The sequence below is a fragment of the Rhinolophus sinicus genome, chromosome 6 (genome assembly GCF_057876585.1).
Source record: "Rhinolophus sinicus isolate RSI-liver-muscle chromosome 6, RSI-T2T, whole genome shotgun sequence".
In the NCBI taxonomy this organism is placed as follows: domain Eukaryota; kingdom Metazoa; phylum Chordata; class Mammalia; order Chiroptera; family Rhinolophidae; genus Rhinolophus; species Rhinolophus sinicus.
This window is the reverse complement of record NC_142506.1, coordinates 48049336-48068772: the sequence shown is the minus strand read 5'-3', so window position 1 is coordinate 48068772 and position 19437 is coordinate 48049336. Positions and strand designations below refer to the sequence as shown.

The window sequence follows — 19437 nt, the reverse complement described above, 5'->3', positions numbered from 1 at the left end:
AAAATTATGAAAACTGTGATAGGCACATGGGGATTCATCTTATTTCAGGAATGTTTCATAATATAAACATTCAGTTTCTCAGTTTGGTAGCGCTGCCATAATCAATACCACAGACTGAGTACAGTCATTTAAACAGCAGAAACGTATTTCTCAAAGGAGGCTACGAGTCTGCGATCGAGGTGTCAACAGGGCTGGTTTCCTCGGAGGCCTCTCTCTGGCTTGTCGTCTCCCTGCGTCTTCAACATGGTCCCTCCCTCAGTATGTGTCTGTGTCCTAATCTACTCTTCTTAGGATACTAGTCATATAAGGGCACTGGTCAGACTGGATTAGGGTCCACTCACGTGACTTCATTTGACCTTAATTACCTCTTTCAAGACCTTATCTCCAAATGCAGCCACATTTGGAGGAACTGGGGGTTAGGACTTCAACATATGAATTTGTGGGGGTGGCGGGGGCACAATTCATCCCATAACCTAAGTAAAATACTTAGCAGTGGCTCTTACCTGATATGATCTGGCGTCGTACCACAGCATCCTCCAACGATGTTGACCAAGCCATTCACAGCGAAGTCCTGCATGTAGGAAAAGAAGTTTCACGGAGATCATCTGAATTCTAAACTCACCACTACTGATTCAGAAGAGAGACCTACATTTCCTGAATAACTAATTCTACATTAGAAAGAGAGCTAAACACACTTAACTCTAAATACAAAGCTTTTAATGCCCTAGGTATATGGTTAAAAGCAGAGAACAGTTCAGATACTATGAAATCCTTTATACCATTTAAAATGCGATGAAATATTTCTTTGCTTAACTGAGCGTAATAAAGATTTTTGCCCATATGCTGAGCTCCAGAATATGAGCTGGATAATACATTTTCAAAGAATACCTAAAGTTTTAAAGTTTAATTTAAAATTCTAAAGAATTAAACATTCAATTCCTCAGTCACAACAGCCACATTTCAATTGCTCCAATAACCCACGTGGTAGTGGCTACATACTGGACAGCGTGGGTCCAGAGTTTAACCATAGGCTAGTTTGAAGGACAAGATAGCTGAGAAGAAGTCAAAGAACTGAGAAGTCTGAACACTGAAAATAGTATCTATGTAAGGAATTATAATCATAAGAATTAAGTCAGAAATAGTTTAGGAGAGGATGTCAGCAAGCCAGAAAATACAAATTCAAGGAATGAGGAAAAGAGACCCAGGGGTTAGTCATAAGGAGGGGTAGTGGGCTGTATGGGCTTGTGACCTGGGGTTCCAAGATGAGAGGTGCATACCAAAGGAGAATGGGGGCGGTGACAATGAGAAACAAGGAGTTTGGGGCAGGGGGACACCACTTGGAAGGGCTGCAGGAGAGCCAAGTTTCAATTAGTTTGGGTTGGACCTCACTGGGAATTTTCCAACAGCCACCAATACCAACTGGGGAGGAGGATGCTGACAGCCTATCTCCTCCCTCTGCCTCCACCATCTTAAATCAGGGTAGCTAAGCTTTTATTTGGTATATATACACTGGAATTTATTTAGGAAAAAAATTTTGTTTCTAAATATTCTCAATCTAAAATTTAATTTTTCTATCTGTTAAGAACCAAGTGAAAGAGGATTCTTGACCTTTAAATGCGTGGCCATCATGTGTGGAGTTTCATCGTAGTCACCGAAGGTATTGGGAAGACCTAAGAAAGTATATTTCAACCATTATTGGAATCTACTTTAACAAACAGACATGGTATTTGTAAAGGCTTTAGGTTAAAAAGTTAGAGAATTTTATATTTATAATTAAATGCTATAATTAAATACTTGCAAAAACGTAGTAAATAGAGAGACACCACATTAAAAAAAAATCACAGAGGAATATAAATATCCACCATTTCTTTTCCATTTGAAAGAAAACTATAGGGGACCAAATCCCCAACCCATCCCCTTCCCATAAGCGAAATTCATTCATTACCTAGTTGCTTGGGGTGGTATGGGGTAGGGGGAGCGCTGCACCCTTCAAACTAATGAGCACTTGGTATGCAATTAAAAACAAAACACAACCACTCTCCTTTCAAAAATATTTTCCCAAGTAAGACTTTAGCATCTAATTACCCAATTTCCTGTTTTATTTCTTATCCCTTTCTAGTTATCATGCTCCTGGTGGGAAATAAAATTTATTGTGCATTAAAATGTATATGAGGAGAAAGAATGCTGGAAAATGATTTTTAGCCCTAAGTAGCTAAGCAGTGCTCAAAAGCATTCACCGGGAAACCTGGTTAACCCAGAATGGATACCAGTGTTTAATTAGATAGTTTGAGAAGTGTCTACAGATCTCTCGGTCACTTCTATACATAGTAAACTAGAAATCCTAACTTTTAGAAAGGAAAAAGGTAACAAGACACAAGGTTCTACATCTCCTCTTCTGTGGACACAGTGGCGCGGAGAAGAGGGAGCCCTCTCATCACACTTTCCACACTTGTCCCTTCGGCCACGTCCCCATGGCAAGCACTGTCACCAAAAGCAAGGCTCTGGGCAGTTATTTGAAGAGGCTTCTTTCCTCCGAGTTTTGTGCAAATAGAAAAGATGCCATTCTTTTCTATGCAATTCTGATGCTTTCAGGCTGAGCAAAAATGTTCCTTCAAGTCTAGAGGGAAACAGTGGTCTAGACCCAAATTCTCTCCATTCAGAAAATTCCTACTGAGTGTTAACTGTATACCAAGATCTACAAAACAAACTCTTTAATCAAGATCTGGTACCGTGTCCACCCATGTCTCAGGTATTTAGAGTTTCTCATGTGTGGTTCCCTTGAAACACACACCTGCATTGGGATAACAGAGGACATAGGCTGTTGTACATTTTCCAATTATTTCAATAAAAGGTCTCATTTCAGCTGCACCCAGAGCACAATTTAATCCAATGCTGGAAAAACAAAAGAAACATTAGAAGCATCCTCTTTTATTCAAAATATTTACACATATGAAAAGCTATTATAAAGAAAGGAATATCTCTAAAACCAGGCAGGTACTAAATCTCCCGATTCAAAGCCCCTCATGCAGTTACAGTCAAAGCCATCCACTCCAGGCCCCCACAGCACTGAATACTACATCCCCGCCCATGTCACATGATCTTATGGCTAAAGGACTCTGCCTATGGATGTGACACCTTAAATAATTTCACAGTTTGGTTCATGTGAGACAGAAACGCCTGCAAACCACCACTGCTAACAAGCGTGACTTGAAAGCAATACTTACGAGGAAGAAAAAGGAAAACGTTGGAGGGAGAAGGAACAACCAAGGCTTAGTACTTGCTGCATAACTCACTTGCAAGGTGACCTAGGACTTAGAATTTGTCTCTGAGAAATTAAGCTGGCTTCTTTATCTATAACACCAAGCGGCTCTCTGTTCTGCAGATAAAACTTACTGGGGACTCAAATAAAGCCGTTCAAAGCAGAGCTGCTCGAATGGAAGTAAGGGTGGAGGGCCTGAAAGCCTCTAAAACCAGTCTCAGGGGCTTGGGGGGAGGAGGGGGTTAGGCCTTCAGGAAATCAGGAATTAACTATGACATCTTTTCTATTTTCTGTTTTACTTTTTTTCTTTTACTAGGATTCCTAAATGCAATGTGGTGGGGAAGAGAGAAAGAAAATGAAAGGCGGAATGTTCAAAATGTTTAAGGGAAGACAAAAAATGTTTTTTAATAAATTAGATAAAGTTTTTCAGATATCCCTACAATTTCCTACCTTTAGTTTTTGTTAAACATTTATTGCATCCCTACTATGTACCAAGGACTCTATTAAGCACTAGAGAAATGCAGACGACTAAGATTGCTCTAAAAAGCCCAAAAGCTATTAAGGAGCCAATCACAACCCAGTTCAATACAGTTATTTTCTTAATTATCAGGCCCAATCACTAGTGTAACCATTATTCTATATTACAGCAGCTTTTTGGAAATCACACTACCTCATTAAATCAACTGTAACACCTGCCCTGAAATTAGAAACATTAAAATATGAAAAAAAAAGGAACAGCTGATGAAATGTGGTAAGAGCATGCCCTGTCTCTCAATCCACTATTTACTTATCTCAGGCAAGTTACAACCTCTGAGTCTCTGTTCCCTTCTCACTGAAATGAAGGCATGAACAGCAGTACCTACCCTACCCCAAGGTGTTGTTGCCAGAATTAAAAGAAATAACTCTCATAAAGCACTTAGAACCGAGCCTGGCAGACAGCAAACACTCCGTAAATGTCTATTACTATTATTTTTATGGCAAAGGCTACAATAATAGTAAACAGAGTGCTCTGAGAGAAGCATCAACCTGGGATGGTGAGCGAGGCCAGGTTCCCTGAAGAGGATGCTGGAGATGAGTCCTGAAGGCTAACAAGGAGCCAGCAGAGTGCAGCTGTATAAGGGGGTGGGGGCAGGCACAGCTTCCAGGCAGAGGGAGTAAGTAGCACATTTATGGAGAAGGCAGAGGAGAAACATAGTACATGCCCTTGGAGCTTCTATTTCACTCACAGTAAGTGATTTCAACCATTTTGATAAGAAAAAAATAGAGATATTTTAAAATAGAAAAGCCACGTTAATTGACAAGATAAATATCTGAGCTGTAGAATTCCCGTCTTATTCCAAGCTAGACTGCTTCTGGTTGCTCCATAAATAAGGAGTGAAAAAACTCTGCAAATGTTAAGTGCTGGTAATAGTTTTAAAGCATTGTTACCAAACCAACAAACACAGTCTTAAGCTATAAGGGTGATATTTACAGATAACAAAGCAACCACGTGGCTGTCCCCAGAGGCATGACAGCTCTCCCTCCCAGTTCCCCAAATTGACCCCCTCAGGCAGCGGCCTTCCGCCGCCTTTAGGGAACAGTCTGAATGTACTTCCAGGAAAGCCAATCCCATGCAGGTGGGGCAGTGGAAATAAGCAGAAGCAGCCTCCTTCCAGGTTACATTGAGTGGTCATCAGAGAAGATCCCCAAAAGGGATGAGGTCAAGGACAGGATGGTCACTCACCAGAGTGGGTCTGCGTGAGACACACTGATGACAAACGCCTCTGCTGTCTGTCCAGAAAGCGTCCGCCCACTTTTATCGACAATCGTCCCTGAAATCTGAATTAGCAAAGTAAACTCAGTCAACAATGTAGACTCGAATTAAGAGTTTAGTCCCCAAGACAAAACAAAATGTTCTTTTACTGGGAAGAGTACTGTGGAACTCAAACTCAAAGCAGCTCTTTGTACAGTGGGACTCTGCAGGGGCCTATTGAGTTAATAAGCTGGGAGTCTGGCGTCTTCAGGGCCAGGTACTCAGTCGTCATGCAAGGCCGCCGGCCCTGGGCCCTAAGGAGAGTGAGTCCCTATGCCTCTGGCTTCCCTCTGGCCACTGTGCCTTCCACCGACCACTTATAGATTAATTTTCTTCACATTCCCAGAGGCAAGACTGTTTCTGGTGTAGAGGGGTTGGTAGGAGGGTGGTGAACAGAGAAGTGAAAGTCGGTGGTTTCCAAAAGTTACTATCAATAGTTCTACTATGCAGGGAAAACAAACACCCTACCGCCAAAATGACAATGTTAGTAGAAAACAAAAATAAACATTTTAGAACTTACAAAGATAGGCCGGGGAGCATATTTCTCTTCAAAAAGGTTTTGGAGTGCAAACAAGGCTGCCTGTCAGAGAAATAAAAGAACATCTTTATTTCTGAGAGACTGTGGCCAAGGTCAGTCTAAACAGCTGATGAGAATGCTCGACCTTCTAAGACCTCTTCGGGGAAGATACACATCGTGTTCTCTAGGGAGAAGAAACATGTTCTCCTACAATGCACAACCCAGCAGTCCTGTCACAAGTATCACAGTGAACACACTAAAACAAAACAAATGCTGAAAGTCCACCTGTGAACTAATATTTCCTCTGAGAAGGAGCTGAAGAGCTACTCTTTCTTCCTTCTCTCAATCAAAATTAAAAATAGATAAATAAGAATGTCTCTGCCTTCCACACCCTCATGTCATGATAGATGTATAATCAACAGAATGTGTGTCATTGCAAATAAGAGCGTGAGCTCATGTTACTTTGTACTGTCCATGTTTTGTTAAATTCTAGGCAACACATCTTCTCTTTCTTTTTATCATTATGTTCCTTGATTCTAAGATGTGCATATTTTCATAATTTATTTTCTGAAATCAGAATGTGTACCATCATTGTGATGGGTTTTCTTTCCATGGAAAAAATATCAGAATTTCTCTTTTTAGAACTACACAAATTGATCCAAAAGATCTTACAGAAAATAAAATGTAAAGGATGGCCAGGAAAGTTCTTGACAAAAGGGGTGGGGTGGGGGGAGAGTTAAATGAAAAGTCTACCAGGTACTCAGACATACTGTAATTGTAATGCCATCTATGGTAACTAACAGGACGGTGCTGTGACATCAGCAGACAGGTTCCGGGAACAGATCAGACCCAGATGCACTCCTGAATTTAGGATGTATGGGTGACATTCCACATGATTCCCATCATTGGAAAATAACAGAACGCTCAATAGATGGTGTTAGGAAAGCTGGGTAACCTTAGGGAAAAAAAAACAGGGAGATTTCTATCCTATTCTCACTACAAAATGAATTCCAGATGCATAGCGAGGGAAAACAGTCCCTTTATAATCAAAAGAATGTTATGTCACACATTCTACAACCTAAAAACTGAACTAACAAAATATACCCTTAATGCCTAAGCCCCTGTTGTTATACCCTCACCCTTATTTCTAATCTAAACAATACTGTGACTCCTCAAATGTCTATCTGGGTCTCATTTCAGATAAATTCCTTATTATGTTTGCTACTGTTCTTATTTCAAAATGCATACCTGAGTTGCTTTTCAAATTATTATTTGTTTACTGGAGATGCACAAAACAATTTCTAGGTATGTTAAAAATAAGGCGGGATAGTCATCCAGCTGCTGACTGGTAGTCACTCCCCTCATTCTTCATGTATTTCAGTTGAAAAAAAAAAAAGTTTCAAAAATTCTGAATCTGTGGTCTTATTTCCACAACATTAAACAATTAAAGGTTTGATGAAACTGTACTAGGGTAAAAAGAGACCCATTTTTCTCCTTATCTTGGAATGGGAAGTGTACTTGCAAATATAATTCCCTCCCTGCCAGAAAAAAAACAAAACAAAAACAGAATCCATAAATCAAACCATACAAAATTATAATTTTCTTGCAACAGTGAAAAACAAAAACATAACAAACAAAAAACAGCACAACTATAAGACCATCACCACCAAATATAAAGTCAAAAGTCAAACATCAAACTGCAGACAATATCTGCTACTCATCATTGACAAAGGCCCAATTTCCTTAGGAAAAGACTAAATTAAAAAGACCAAAACTCCAATAGAAAAAAGGCACATGACACAAATCACAGAACAGGAAATGTCAATGGTTGTAAAACTGAAAAAAAGATATTCGATTTCATTTATAGTCAGACAAATATAAATGAAAACTACAGAGAGGTAGCATTTTTCACCTATCGGATTGGAAAAGATCAAAAGGTTTAACAATAGATGGTGTTCAAGAGAATGTGGTAAATAAAACCAGTACTGCTTGTTGACTGGGGTTTAAATGAGTACATCTCCAAGGAGGGTCATTTGACACTAAAGATCAATATTAACAATGCACAAACCCTTTGGCCAGGCAATTTCACTTGTAGAAATTTAACCTCTAGCCACACTGTGCAACAACACATGCGCAAGGATATTTACTTTTCACTCCATACACTCATGTACATATGAGTACATATGTAAGAAATACATATGTAAGAAATACAAATGCACGCACACACATGCTGCTATCTGCACAGAATTCCTATCAGGACCCCCACACGGTAATAGTAGTTGGCTCGGGGAACAGGAGTTGGAAAGATACTACTTGTCACTTTTGAATTTAGAACCATGTGTTTGTATTTATTACCTAGGCATGTATGCACATATAGTAGCTATACGTGAAAAAATATACTGTCATAATTAAAAAAAATTTTTTTTTGTAAAGTTAAAAAGATAACCTTTGAAGTGTTTCTCATTCTACTGGCCTCAATTAAAGATAGTCAAGAATAAAATGGAATAGAGGAATTTCATTTAACTTTGCTAATGGCCATTGTCGCCTCACTGTTATAGGGGAGTCATCACAGCCACCCCCACCCCCACCCCAGCCCTGTCCCATTTTCCTCCCTTAACTCACCTTGGCATTGGCGGTATCAAAAATAGTTTCAACGAGTAAGATATCAACCCCACCGTCCAGAAGCCCTGTGGCCTGCTCTCTGTATGCTTCAACGAGCTCATCAAATGCTGCAAAAAATGAACCACACCGAGGCCGTCATTAGTACCCTCTGAACCACCAAGACATGCTGAGTTCAGGCCTCACACCTGAGCACTGACTGTCGCTGGTTTCTAATGCATCATTTCGAGGACAACACAACCTTTTGTAAGAAACCAAATACAGAAACACGGCAATGACAGATGTGAAACCAGTAAAGCAAACACAGTTGCTCCTGAACACCCGCATGTAGCCTGCACGTCCCATGTGTGAGCTGAGAATGAGAGCGAGCGGAAAGCTGTAGGATGTCCTGAGCCCTGCACCTTACCTTCAAGATCTTTAAAACAGATCATTCTTTTTAGGGACAGTTTTAATCAATCCACTAAGGGATGAGTGTGAGAAGTAACTGCAGAAATATGTCATACTATTTGGATCCATAACGAGTCACATCCTCTCCCTCTCTGTGCTAAAAGGCTGCACTCCTGTGGATTTGGCTCCTGCCCTCTGACACCAACTCTGTCAGAGAGGAAACCTGCCTGAGGGCAATTTCAGTCTCACACAAAAGTGTTCAAACACTCCTAGGAAAAATTGTTGTTAGAAACGTCTTGAATTGTCTGTTTCCACCTGAGAGATCATCTCTCTCCCCATTTTACTTCCCAACCAGGAGAGAAAAAATGCTCTGACATTCTGCAGAGAAGCCTGAACAGCACATTTGTGTTTGCTGCGTAAGTATGCGTCATCTTATAAAGGAGAGAAAGGAAGCATTAGCTCCTCATTGCCATGTCTAGACCAAAGGCAACAGAACGAGCAACCCTGGTGATGAAGTGTGGAATTACTGCGTGGAAAGTTCTGTGACCCAAACCCACAAACCACACTTGCCTGAACTTGTCAGCTACACGAAATTCACCACCATACATGGTAGCATTACTATTCAGCTCTGACAGTTCAATCCTGTTGGATTTTTATAGTCTGATGTTTAAGAAATTGACCTAGCTTTCTAGATTTTTCATAAAATCTCAATGCAAGTATTGCTACATATGCTAGTTTACAATGTTTTTAATGATAGTATGCTTATATAGTTTGGACTGCTTTCTAATAAATAAAATAGGGGTCTAGTTGGTTACTCTATAATAGACCAAGGCCTGGAATTCATAATTTCTCAACTTCTCGGTTTAAAGCTTTATTTTGATTGGTTTTATTTCCACAGCTGAAAAAGAAGCACTAACACAACACTATGTATGTTTGAAAGCAAGCTCAAAAAAATATATGAACAATAACAACAGCTAACTTTTTATTTAGAAGTCTGCTATATTCCAGGGACTTCTATAAGCCCTTTATGTGGATTAAGTCACAATAACCCTGAGGTAGATCCTGGTATCGGTCCCATTTGATTTAGAGATTACTAAAACACAGAATGATTTGCCCAAGATCAATGATTATATGTGATACTCACTGATATTCCTGTAATCTGGTCTTTCCACAGACGGGGACACAGAGAGTGTCTTATTAGTTGGACCCAGGGCTCCTGCCACAAACCTCTTAATTCCTTTGAGAAATAAAAACAAGTGTGACATCTCTGGATGTTTTTATTGTGAATAAATAAGGTATAAGATTTCCCTACGATATTGTGTATAATCCTTTGTCCAAAGCTCTGAAATGCAAAAAGCACAAAGCCCTAATTTTTTCCTTAATTCATATGACAACAAAACTCAACCTCTCCTAAACTAACAAGAGGCTATTTACAGTCTTCATGCCACTTATTGGGACGGTTCACAGATTTTACTGCAAATACATGTTTGACTATGGGGGTTGTCCCAGATCCCACTGGAAAATTATGAAATATAGGGGATGTGCACAAATTATCACCAAGCCAATCCAAAAAACTGAATTCCCACAGAGCTGGTTTCAAAGCCTTTCACTAAGTAATCCTTTTCTATCACCACAGCTATGACTGGACAAATTCTCTCTCTCCTCATTCTTGAAGTGCCTGAAGTTAACATAGGTTCTGCAAAAGCACCCCACACTAGCACTCAACTTGAAATGCCCTCCAGTATTATATCGCAGGCCCTTTACTGGGGGGAAATATTAAATCAGGATTAATCATTATAAAGCCTGAAATGAAAGTACGAAGCAGATCAAATCTTACTTCAATAATTATTTTAATAATTCTTTAATAACGTTTCCTTCAGGCAAGAGCCTTGGAGCCTGAGAGGTTGCTCATTTACAGATGCTAACAGGAGCCCAGTCTACACTGCTCATTACCTCTGGTGATTTCAACCATTCAGTAACCTGGTTACATACTACAATTTAACTGGAGAAGACCACCAACTAGTTGATTACCAAGCCTGTGAACAGGTTACAGGCCAAAATATTCCGTATCTTCTCCAAAGCTGAACAATAATGTAGAAATAAGAAAAAAGTCCTTATCTTCCCCTGCTTTAGCTGGTTGAACATTCTCTGACCTGCAACTCTGTTGGGATAATAGTGTACACATTCCTATGGATTTAAACATTATCTCTCAGAAACAGAGTTCCTAATAAAGTGCTGTCTTCATTAGTATGCTGTGCCTGACTTCCTAACAATCTTCTTCACATCTTTTCTGTTGGCAATAAATTCACATTTCCAAATCTTAAGGTGCTCCATATGTATGCTTCTATTCCTTTCCCTCCCTCAAAGCTGGTACCCAGCTGTTCCATGGCTGCCAGCCAGGAGGTTAGGTATTTTGGGGAGCACTTTTCAAGTTCCTGTAAAGCTAAATCTAATGTCACACTCTGTGGACTACACACAGCCTTCAAGGACATTAGTGGTATAAGGTGGAGAATGCCCCAAAGACAGTATCTCCTTCCCAAGGTAAGTCTGCCACAGGGATGAGGGTAGCTTTAAAGGGGTAAGATCAAACATCTTAATGATAACCAAAATGGCCAAGACAGTCAGCTGTTGCCTTAATAACCCAATGGTATGTTTCCAAAGGGAGAAAATGATTTTAGCTGTAAATATACAAGGAAGCCATGGTCTTAGCTACAAAGTTAGGATATAACCCCCAGCAGAGTAAACTCAGAATAAACCTGGGCCCAAGGCCCATGGGGACAGTCAATTCAGAGACACCAAATGCTTGACTGAAATTACAGAGACGCAACCTACAAACAAGCATAACACAGTGTCTGCAAGGGTGCTAGTAGGCCAACTGTCATGAAAGGACAAAGTGGACAGCATATTACTGCTGGAAATGTCAAAGGAAGCATCTCTGTAAGAAAGGGAGAAACACATCCCTTACCTGTCTGGAGAGTTATCTCCTCGGCTGCTTTCCTGGCCACTTCCGCAGAGCACTTGTTCATCCGGTAAGCCTAACACATAACAACTGCAAACATTAGCTTGTCTTTCTTTTCCTCTACATATTAAATAAGGAAGTCATGATGTTATAAAGCCTAGTTTTATTCCAAAAGGAAATGCAGAGTGGTTTGAGGTCTGAATGAAATCATGGCCAAGAAGGCCTATCGGCTGCCCCAGCCTTGAAGGCCAGAGGAAACGCAAGTCGGAACTGCTTTTAGGTTCTTCCCCAAAACCATGAGCTAGGTGACAAAAAAAATCTCTGAACATTGGCATGTCAGAACATAAACTGATGCATTAAATATTCTGAGAATGAGAAAAAAGTACAGTAATGGGAAAAGCACAGCTTCAGAGACAGGAGGCCTGGGTTCTCGGGCCATCTCGTCACTGCCAGCCTGGGCAGTCCCTGACTTCCTTCACCAAACAATGGCTGTAATCGACGGTTCCGAACTTTTGCAGATTATTAACCTCTTGAAATTTGGTAAAGGTCAATGAACGCTCTCACTAGGAAACAAAAACAAGTATGCACAAATACACAAGGTACTGCCTAAAATTTAAAGAGATTCGAAGGCCTCCTAAAGCCCTTCCACAGGCCGGATGAGGAGCTTGTGATCAAGATTCCGTCTAATTCTGAGACCCTCTGTGCCTCGGACCCTCATAGCTAATAATTAAGAAACAAGAATATCCTAAAATAGGGATTATGGAAGTCTGGCTCCCAGGGCAAATCTAGCCTGCTGCCTATTTCGTAAATAAATTTTTATTGGAACACAGTCAAGCCCCTTGTTTACACAGTTCCTATGACTGCTTTTGCGCTACAACGACAGAGCTGAGTGATTGCAAGACTGTATATAGTAGCCAAGAAAGCCTAAAATATTTACAATGTGGGACTTTAGAGAAAAAGTTTGCCACCTCCTACCCTACAACACAAATTCATTTTCCTTTGATGAGCCAAAAGGCACATGCTCTCATAAAGCCCCAATATCAGGAGATCAGGAGAGAAATCAGTGTCGGAGCGCTCGGGACTACGTACATGAAAGCAGAGGCAAGTAGCTACAAAAATTCCACACAGAAATGGGGACCACGGTAGATAGGAATACATCTATCATGTGTTCCCATCATCCATCGTTAACATTTTATAAAATGTGAAAACAGAAGCATCATGTTGATTAAAAATAAACCAAATCTGCCACCCCAAACCCATTCGATGGCTACTATCAAAAAAACAACAACAACAACAACAAAAAACAGAAGAGTATTGGCAAAAATGTGGAAAAATTGGAACCCTTGTACTGTTCGAGGGAATATAAAATGGTGCAGCCACCATGGAAAACAGTCGTTTCTCAAAAAATTAAACATGGAATTACCATATGATCTAGCAATTTCCACTTCTGGGTACATACTCAAAGAAAATGAAAGCAGGCACTCGAACAGATAGATATCTGTACACCCATGTTCTCAGCAGCACTGTTCACAATAGCCAAAGGATACAAGCAACCCAAGTGTCCATTGATGGAGGAATGGATAAAATGTGGTCTATCTATACAATGGAATAGTATTCAGCCTTTAAAATAAGGAAATTCTGATAAACGCTACAACAGAAATAAACCTTGAGGATGTTAAGTGAAATAAGCGAGTCACAAAAGGGCACACACTGTATGATTACACTTATATGAGGTTCTAGAATAGTCAAATTCAGAGAGACAGAAAGTGGCATGGTGGGTGCCAGGGTCTGTGCGGAGAGGGGAATGGGGAATTACTGTTTAATGGGGACAGAGTTTCAGTTTCACAAGACACAATGAGTTCTGGGGATAAATACCACCTCACAGATGGTAGTAATGTTAGCATAACAATGTGAATATGCTTAATGTCACTAAACCTAAAAATGGTTAAAATGGTAAATTTTGTGTTATATGTATTTTGCCACAATTTTAAAAAAAAGGGAAATCAAATCTGCTACCCAGTACTTAAAAAGGCCTCACAAAACTGTGCACATAGCCAATCATTATGCCTTCAACAACAGTCACTGCATAATACGCGTCATTTTTATTTGATTATTACTTGCTGATAAAAGAAGCCAGACGGAAAATGAATGGGCTGCTATAGTCGTAAGCAGAAGAGATTCAAACCAGTCTGATTTCCCTGTCTGAGCACCAGCAACAGAAAACCAGGCATTAGCTTCAGGTGGTCTCTTCACTTGCAACTATCGATGTGACAAATGCTCCCAAACGTCTTCGATGTGAGGAAAATGGAATTCTTACCAAGTATTCCAGGCCATAGTCAGCTTGGGCAATGTAAGTGCTGCTAAAAGTGTTTGTTTCAATGATGTCCGCCCCAGCCAGCAAGTAATCCTGCAACGAGACAGTACTGGAGTGCTCAGTTTCAGAACCCCTGTCCCCCAGCAATAAATATGTCTTTTTCATCATCATCACCACCAAACACCTACTGACCAGTTACTAAGTATATGGCACTGCACTAGAGGCTAGATGCAAAACATGCAAGGATTTTATAAAAAGACACGTGCTGTAAACAAACACAGCATTTGAATTTAGACCAAGGCCACACACAGTTATGAATTGAATCAAGTTCCTTAAATTCTGATAGCCAGGCATGCCTTACTGTATTTCGTCATTTTTGTTTCATGGGAACCTAGTTCTGTCTAGATGTTCACCTAATACACAGGACGAGGATTCATTCCTTCAGCAAATACTTACTGAGTACTAACTGTGTGTGAAATACTGTTCTAGGCAGTAGCGATCAGGAGTGAAAAACATACAGAAATTCCTGCCCTCGGGAACTTATACCACATGAAAATGACAAAGCCATATGGTAGTCATGTGACTCACCAACTGCATTATAAGAACTGATTTTTGTAACTATCCCCAAGCAATTCATCCCCATGATGACATTCCCAATCTCAACACACTGGGATTTTATGAGATTTAACTACATATTCTCAAGCCTAGCAGAAAAACCGAGGTACCGCTCATTCTGCAGAACCAAACCTCTTCAAAGACCAATTTCAAATTTTCCAGTACCTACAATTCCCATTATAACCAAAGGAAAAACATTCTTAGTTTTTCTTCAAATGAAAACCATCCTGCATCTTTTCTAGAACAAAGTCTTGACCACTCAGTAATGATCACTTCCACACTCAAGGAATCACTTAATCTCTCAGTGATTTGTTTAGGTAATTGTTTTTCCTTAAGAAGACTCTGAAACACCTGTAACAATGCCCTCCTCTAGAATATAAAACTTTCTTACTTAACTGGTAAATAAGCTTTGTCCTAACTGAATCCAGACCAGGAAAATAGATCAAATCATCTTATTATCTCTTCTAGTCATAATTCTATGAAATTCCTAACATCACCTATAAAACAATTTAGTTCTGTTTATTTTTAAGTTCTAAAAGTCTAGCAATACCCAATTACTTGCTTCTGATCTCTTTATGTTGGCTAGCCATTTTTATTGGAGACAGGAAAACAGAAAGAAAGACCATGGGATTTCAGGTCAGTAAACCTCTGTCCCATCAGGCAAGCTATTTAATCTCTGTGATCCTCAGTTTCCAAATCCATAAAATGAATAATAACTTCCTTTCATTTTATTTCATCCAGGCTGTCGTGGTGACTTTAGTAACATAGTGTATGTAAAAACCCTAATTTGTCCAGGATTTTGTGGATTTTCACTGGAGTTTAAACACCTCAAAGGCAGAAAACCTATCTTGCTCATCTCCTTCCTCTGAATGCTCAACACAGTACGTGACTTTTATTTAGTGTCCAACACCTGCTTTCTGAACAAATAACCTCTTTCTTCGGTACCCTCCAGAGCTAGATGCAACAGAGTCCTGCCCTCAGTACATGAAACAGCGTGCAGAACGACAGACTGAAAATATAAGCATCTGGGGACATTTTACCTTATGGATTTGGTAAACGACATTGGGTTGAGTTATGCTTAGAATGTCATTGTTGCCTTTCAGTGGCCTGGCGTGACCTTTAAATTCTTGACCTCGGAAGTCCTCTTCACTCAGCTTATACCGCTGGATCATGGTCCCCATGCCTCCATCCAGCACCATGATTCTCTCCCGCAGAATGGCTTCAATCTTATCCGGCAGGGTTTTCGTCATGCCTGTTTTCAAGAAAGTGAAAAATCTGACTTTAAAAAATGACAGGGGAAAAAGATGTGTGGAGAGGGAGGTTAGAGTAATTTATAATGGTTCACAACAGGGAGTAAAGAGAGCTCATAAAAGACGAGCTCATAGCTCCACAACATTAGAAAAACGCTGCCCAAAAATGTTTTCATTAAGCTGAAACAATGCCTAATATAATAAAAGATTGCACACAGCACAAAATCACTGGTGATGCACCACAGAGGTGAAAGCAGGATGCAGTTACTCCTGCTTCAGAGATGAGGAAAACAAGCAGCAATGACCAAGTGACACAAGCCAGGACAGGCTGCGGAAGCAAGTCTTCAGGCTGCCTCTCTCTCTCTCTCTCTCTCTCTCTCTCTCTCTCTCTCTCTCTCTCTCTCTCTCTCAATGCTGTGCACATGCTCCCTTAGTAGGGAGATTTAATATGGATAACTGAAAACATCATTCATTCCAAATTCTATTTAAATTGTTAACTCAGAGAATCTCCCCCACCCATTGTCAGAACTAATAGCCTATACATAGGGTTTCACTCACCACTGCTAATGATGACAGGTTGAGAAAAATCAAGAAATCTTGGTTTAGTCCCAGCTCCCGTATGTAGTTATGGGGTTTTGGACAAGACTTTGTGTTTATGCAAAACAGGGAAATATCAGCTCTGCCTTTGTTATAGGAACTCTGATAATAAAATGGGACGATGTTTTACCATAAAACACCCTGCCCTCCATATATATAATTTCTAAGATCTTGTTAAGAGTCATCGTATATGCAAGATATCAAAGGTTTTTTAAAACTCTAAATACCTGATTTTTACAAGAAATTTGACAAACTTTATAATTTATGTGGAAGACTTACAGTCCATAAAGAGCTAAATTAACTTTGAAAAAGCAGAAAGAGGTTACTTGGCCCACCAAATATTACAACATATGACAAACCCATATCATAAAATAAGAAAAAGTAAAATATAGAGTATCTTCATTACTTAGACTAGGGAAAGACTTCTTAAGACTCAAAAGGCCCAAAGTATAATGTTAAAATAAAAAAAGGTGAATTTGATTACATAAAAACTAAGAATTTCTGTCAAATGAAACTCACCACAGACAAAAATAATAAACAAATTATGGACTAGAGGAAGATTTTGCAATGTCTAAAGCTAAAAGGGACTAACATGTATAATGTACAAGGAACTCCTACAAATCAATAAGAAATCAAACAGGAAAATGGGTAAAACATAAAAATAGGCAAGTAAAGGGAGGGGAAAACAACCAACAAGTATAGGAAGAGAGGCTCAAACTCATGAGCTATCAGAGCGATGTGAATTAAAACAAGACAACGCCAATTTACATACAACAGATAGGTAATAGTTAGAAGATTGGATAATGCCAAAGAAAACCCAAACCCTCAAGTATGCTTGTTAGAATATACGCGTAGACAGAGCCACTGTGGAGAGCAGCCCAGCAGGACTTAGCAAAATTGAGTATGCGGGAAACCTAGCAATCTCACTCCTAGGTATACTTCCCAGTCTCATACAGACCCACAGAGAACACGTGAGCATGTTTGAAGGAATGACAAGTTGGAGACAAGCTTGGGACATGGCAAAGTAAAATGTGGTGGATGGTCATGTGGAATACTACGTGGTGGTAACCAGACAGACCATGGTATTTGCCGTACTGTAAGGCTGGAATATTGACTGAAAAAGTCAGCAACGGTTAACTACCATGAGACTATTAACATAAATTAAAAATACACATATATACAGATTAGAGTACAAAGAAACATACAAATACACAGAAATACCTGAAACAGGCTGCCTATGAAAGTAAGATAATTGTGAATAGAAAATACATAAAACAAACATGAATGAGAATTACATGGACTGAATACAGAATTCCTCTGCAACTAAGTTCCTTAAAAAGCCATTGCTTCTAAATGATCCACATGCTTATTTACCTTTTAGGGGATAATGTAAGATTTCCCTTTTAGAGAAACTGAAAGATCTTCCTCCCAGATTTGCCAGTTTAAATTAAATTAAATTCACTGTTCTTAGCCTCAGGCATTCCCCAAACTTTTCCAGTCGGCGTTTATCTTTCACTGGCTTCTAATCACCATGTCCCCTCCAGAACCTCCTCCTAAGAGTAAGTCACCTCAACAATTCTTTCCCCTGCAGGATGAGCATTCTTTTTGAAATGTTTCTCTTCCATGAAGAACAACAACAACCAAAACACCCTATTCCTCTGTATTCAGTTCATTAGATACAGAACTCTGTGCACATTTTACTCCTAATTAGTCAGGTTCTAAACAGAGCAGACGCCCCCTTACATCTTTCACAGTGAATACAGGAATCTATGGTTTTGCAGTTCCCCCATTCAGCTGAGCCATCCTGCTGCTGATACATTCCTATGAAAGGGAAATTACATATTTCCTTTTTAAAATTAAACCGGGAGGGGACGGCCTGAAGTCCTAAGAGATATTCAAATAACTGTATGAGAGGGATAGGTCTTATTTGATAGCAACAGTGATAAGTCATCTTCCACTCACAGTACCACTAGTTTCCAGAACAATTGTACCAGTTCCATTTATGAGAACCCTAGAATCCATAGGGTCACTGGGTCACCTGTTTAATCTCCTTCTGAGTTATTAGGAACTGAACATTCACCCTCCTCCTGGAGCGGAACATCCTGTCACAGCAGCGATTGTTCTGTCCTTATTAGTGATTTTCTTGTTTCTACATGAACTACCCCATATCTCACTTTTTTATGGGTGTCATTTCTGCACAGATTGTAACCAGGATGAACGTAGAGATCCACAGCTCATTGTAAAGCTGAAATTATACTCAATTCTTGTACTAAACTAGTTTTTTTCTCAATGTTGATCGCAGAGCCACCAAAATCAGAATCACTTGAGATTTCTACTCCCCATCCCGACCTACTGGGTATCTGCTAATCTGTTTTACCCCAGTGATTCTACACACCCTGGAGTTAGCAGAATGACTGCCCTAACCCTGAAACGGAAAATAAACACTCTCTGCACCCGAACTCTCTTTGGGCACAGTAGGTGCTCAATTAACTATGGAATGAGAACGTTAAGTCAGTCAAAACTTTCTTAGAGCCCCGCTGAAACAGGCTCCATCAAACCTCAAAGTTGTTACTCAGACATTGAGGGTTTTGGCGCACGAAAAGAGGGGGTGCGTTGCGGATTTGACGGCTGGTGTGCCTGGGAAGGAAGGGGTGTATGAGGGGAGAGGTGCAGTGGGGAGGGAGGGAATGCAGGTAGGAAGAGGGGGGTGCAGGCGGGGAAGGAAGCAGGGAGACACGTGGCCGCTCAGCTGCTCCGCTAGTCCACAGGGGCCGCCCGTCCGCCCGCGGGAACCCGGCCCGGCGTGTCGCGGGAAGACAAGCACCACACCCGAGGCCAGCGCCGAGCGTTACCAGAGGGCGTGCGCTCCCGCAGAGCGGGCGACACGTAGCCGAGGCTCCTCCTCCTCAGGAGCGGGGCGCGGAGGGGAAATCTCCACAGGGGACGGCCGAGAGCGGGGCAGGCCAGCGCCAGACGGGCCACGGAGCCCCGGGGGCCCGGAGCAGCAGAGAGGACCCGAAGAGCGGGACGACGTTGCGCGCGCCCGAGCCAGGGCCTCTCTGGCCGGCGCTCCGACACCTGAGCACGCCGCCAGCTTCTGCCTCCTCCGAGCCTCCGCGCGGAGTCCC

At 40.7% G+C, this 19437-nt stretch overlaps 1 protein-coding gene across 4 annotated transcripts in view; it reads right to left on the bottom strand.

The window, feature by feature from the left end:
• The window catches only part of MTR (5-methyltetrahydrofolate-homocysteine methyltransferase), an 83650-nt gene extending 64213 nt beyond the window's left edge, over window positions 1-19437 (bottom strand). For 3 of the 4 annotated variants that reach the window (XR_012490813.2, XM_074316752.2, XM_074316753.2), the window contains exons 1-11: window positions 19162-19407; window positions 15503-15714; window positions 13851-13940; window positions 11540-11609; window positions 9719-9811; window positions 8191-8297; window positions 5572-5631; window positions 4983-5077; window positions 2792-2892; window positions 1609-1670; window positions 504-571 (exon numbers count right to left, since the gene is read on the bottom strand). Coding sequence is in view for 3 of the 4 variants with exons in the window: in XM_074316752.2 (XP_074172853.2) it covers window positions 504-571; window positions 1609-1670; window positions 2792-2892; window positions 4983-5077; window positions 5572-5631; window positions 8191-8297; window positions 9719-9811; window positions 11540-11609; window positions 13851-13940; window positions 15503-15712 (956 nt within the window). In the remaining variant the exon portion in view is untranslated. Of the gene's footprint in view, window positions 1-503; window positions 572-1608; window positions 1671-2791; window positions 2893-4982; window positions 5078-5571; window positions 5632-8190; window positions 8298-9718; window positions 9812-11539; window positions 11610-13850; window positions 13941-15502; window positions 15715-19161 lie in introns of all 4 variants that reach the window. The other variant, XM_074316754.2, reaches the window with a different exon arrangement.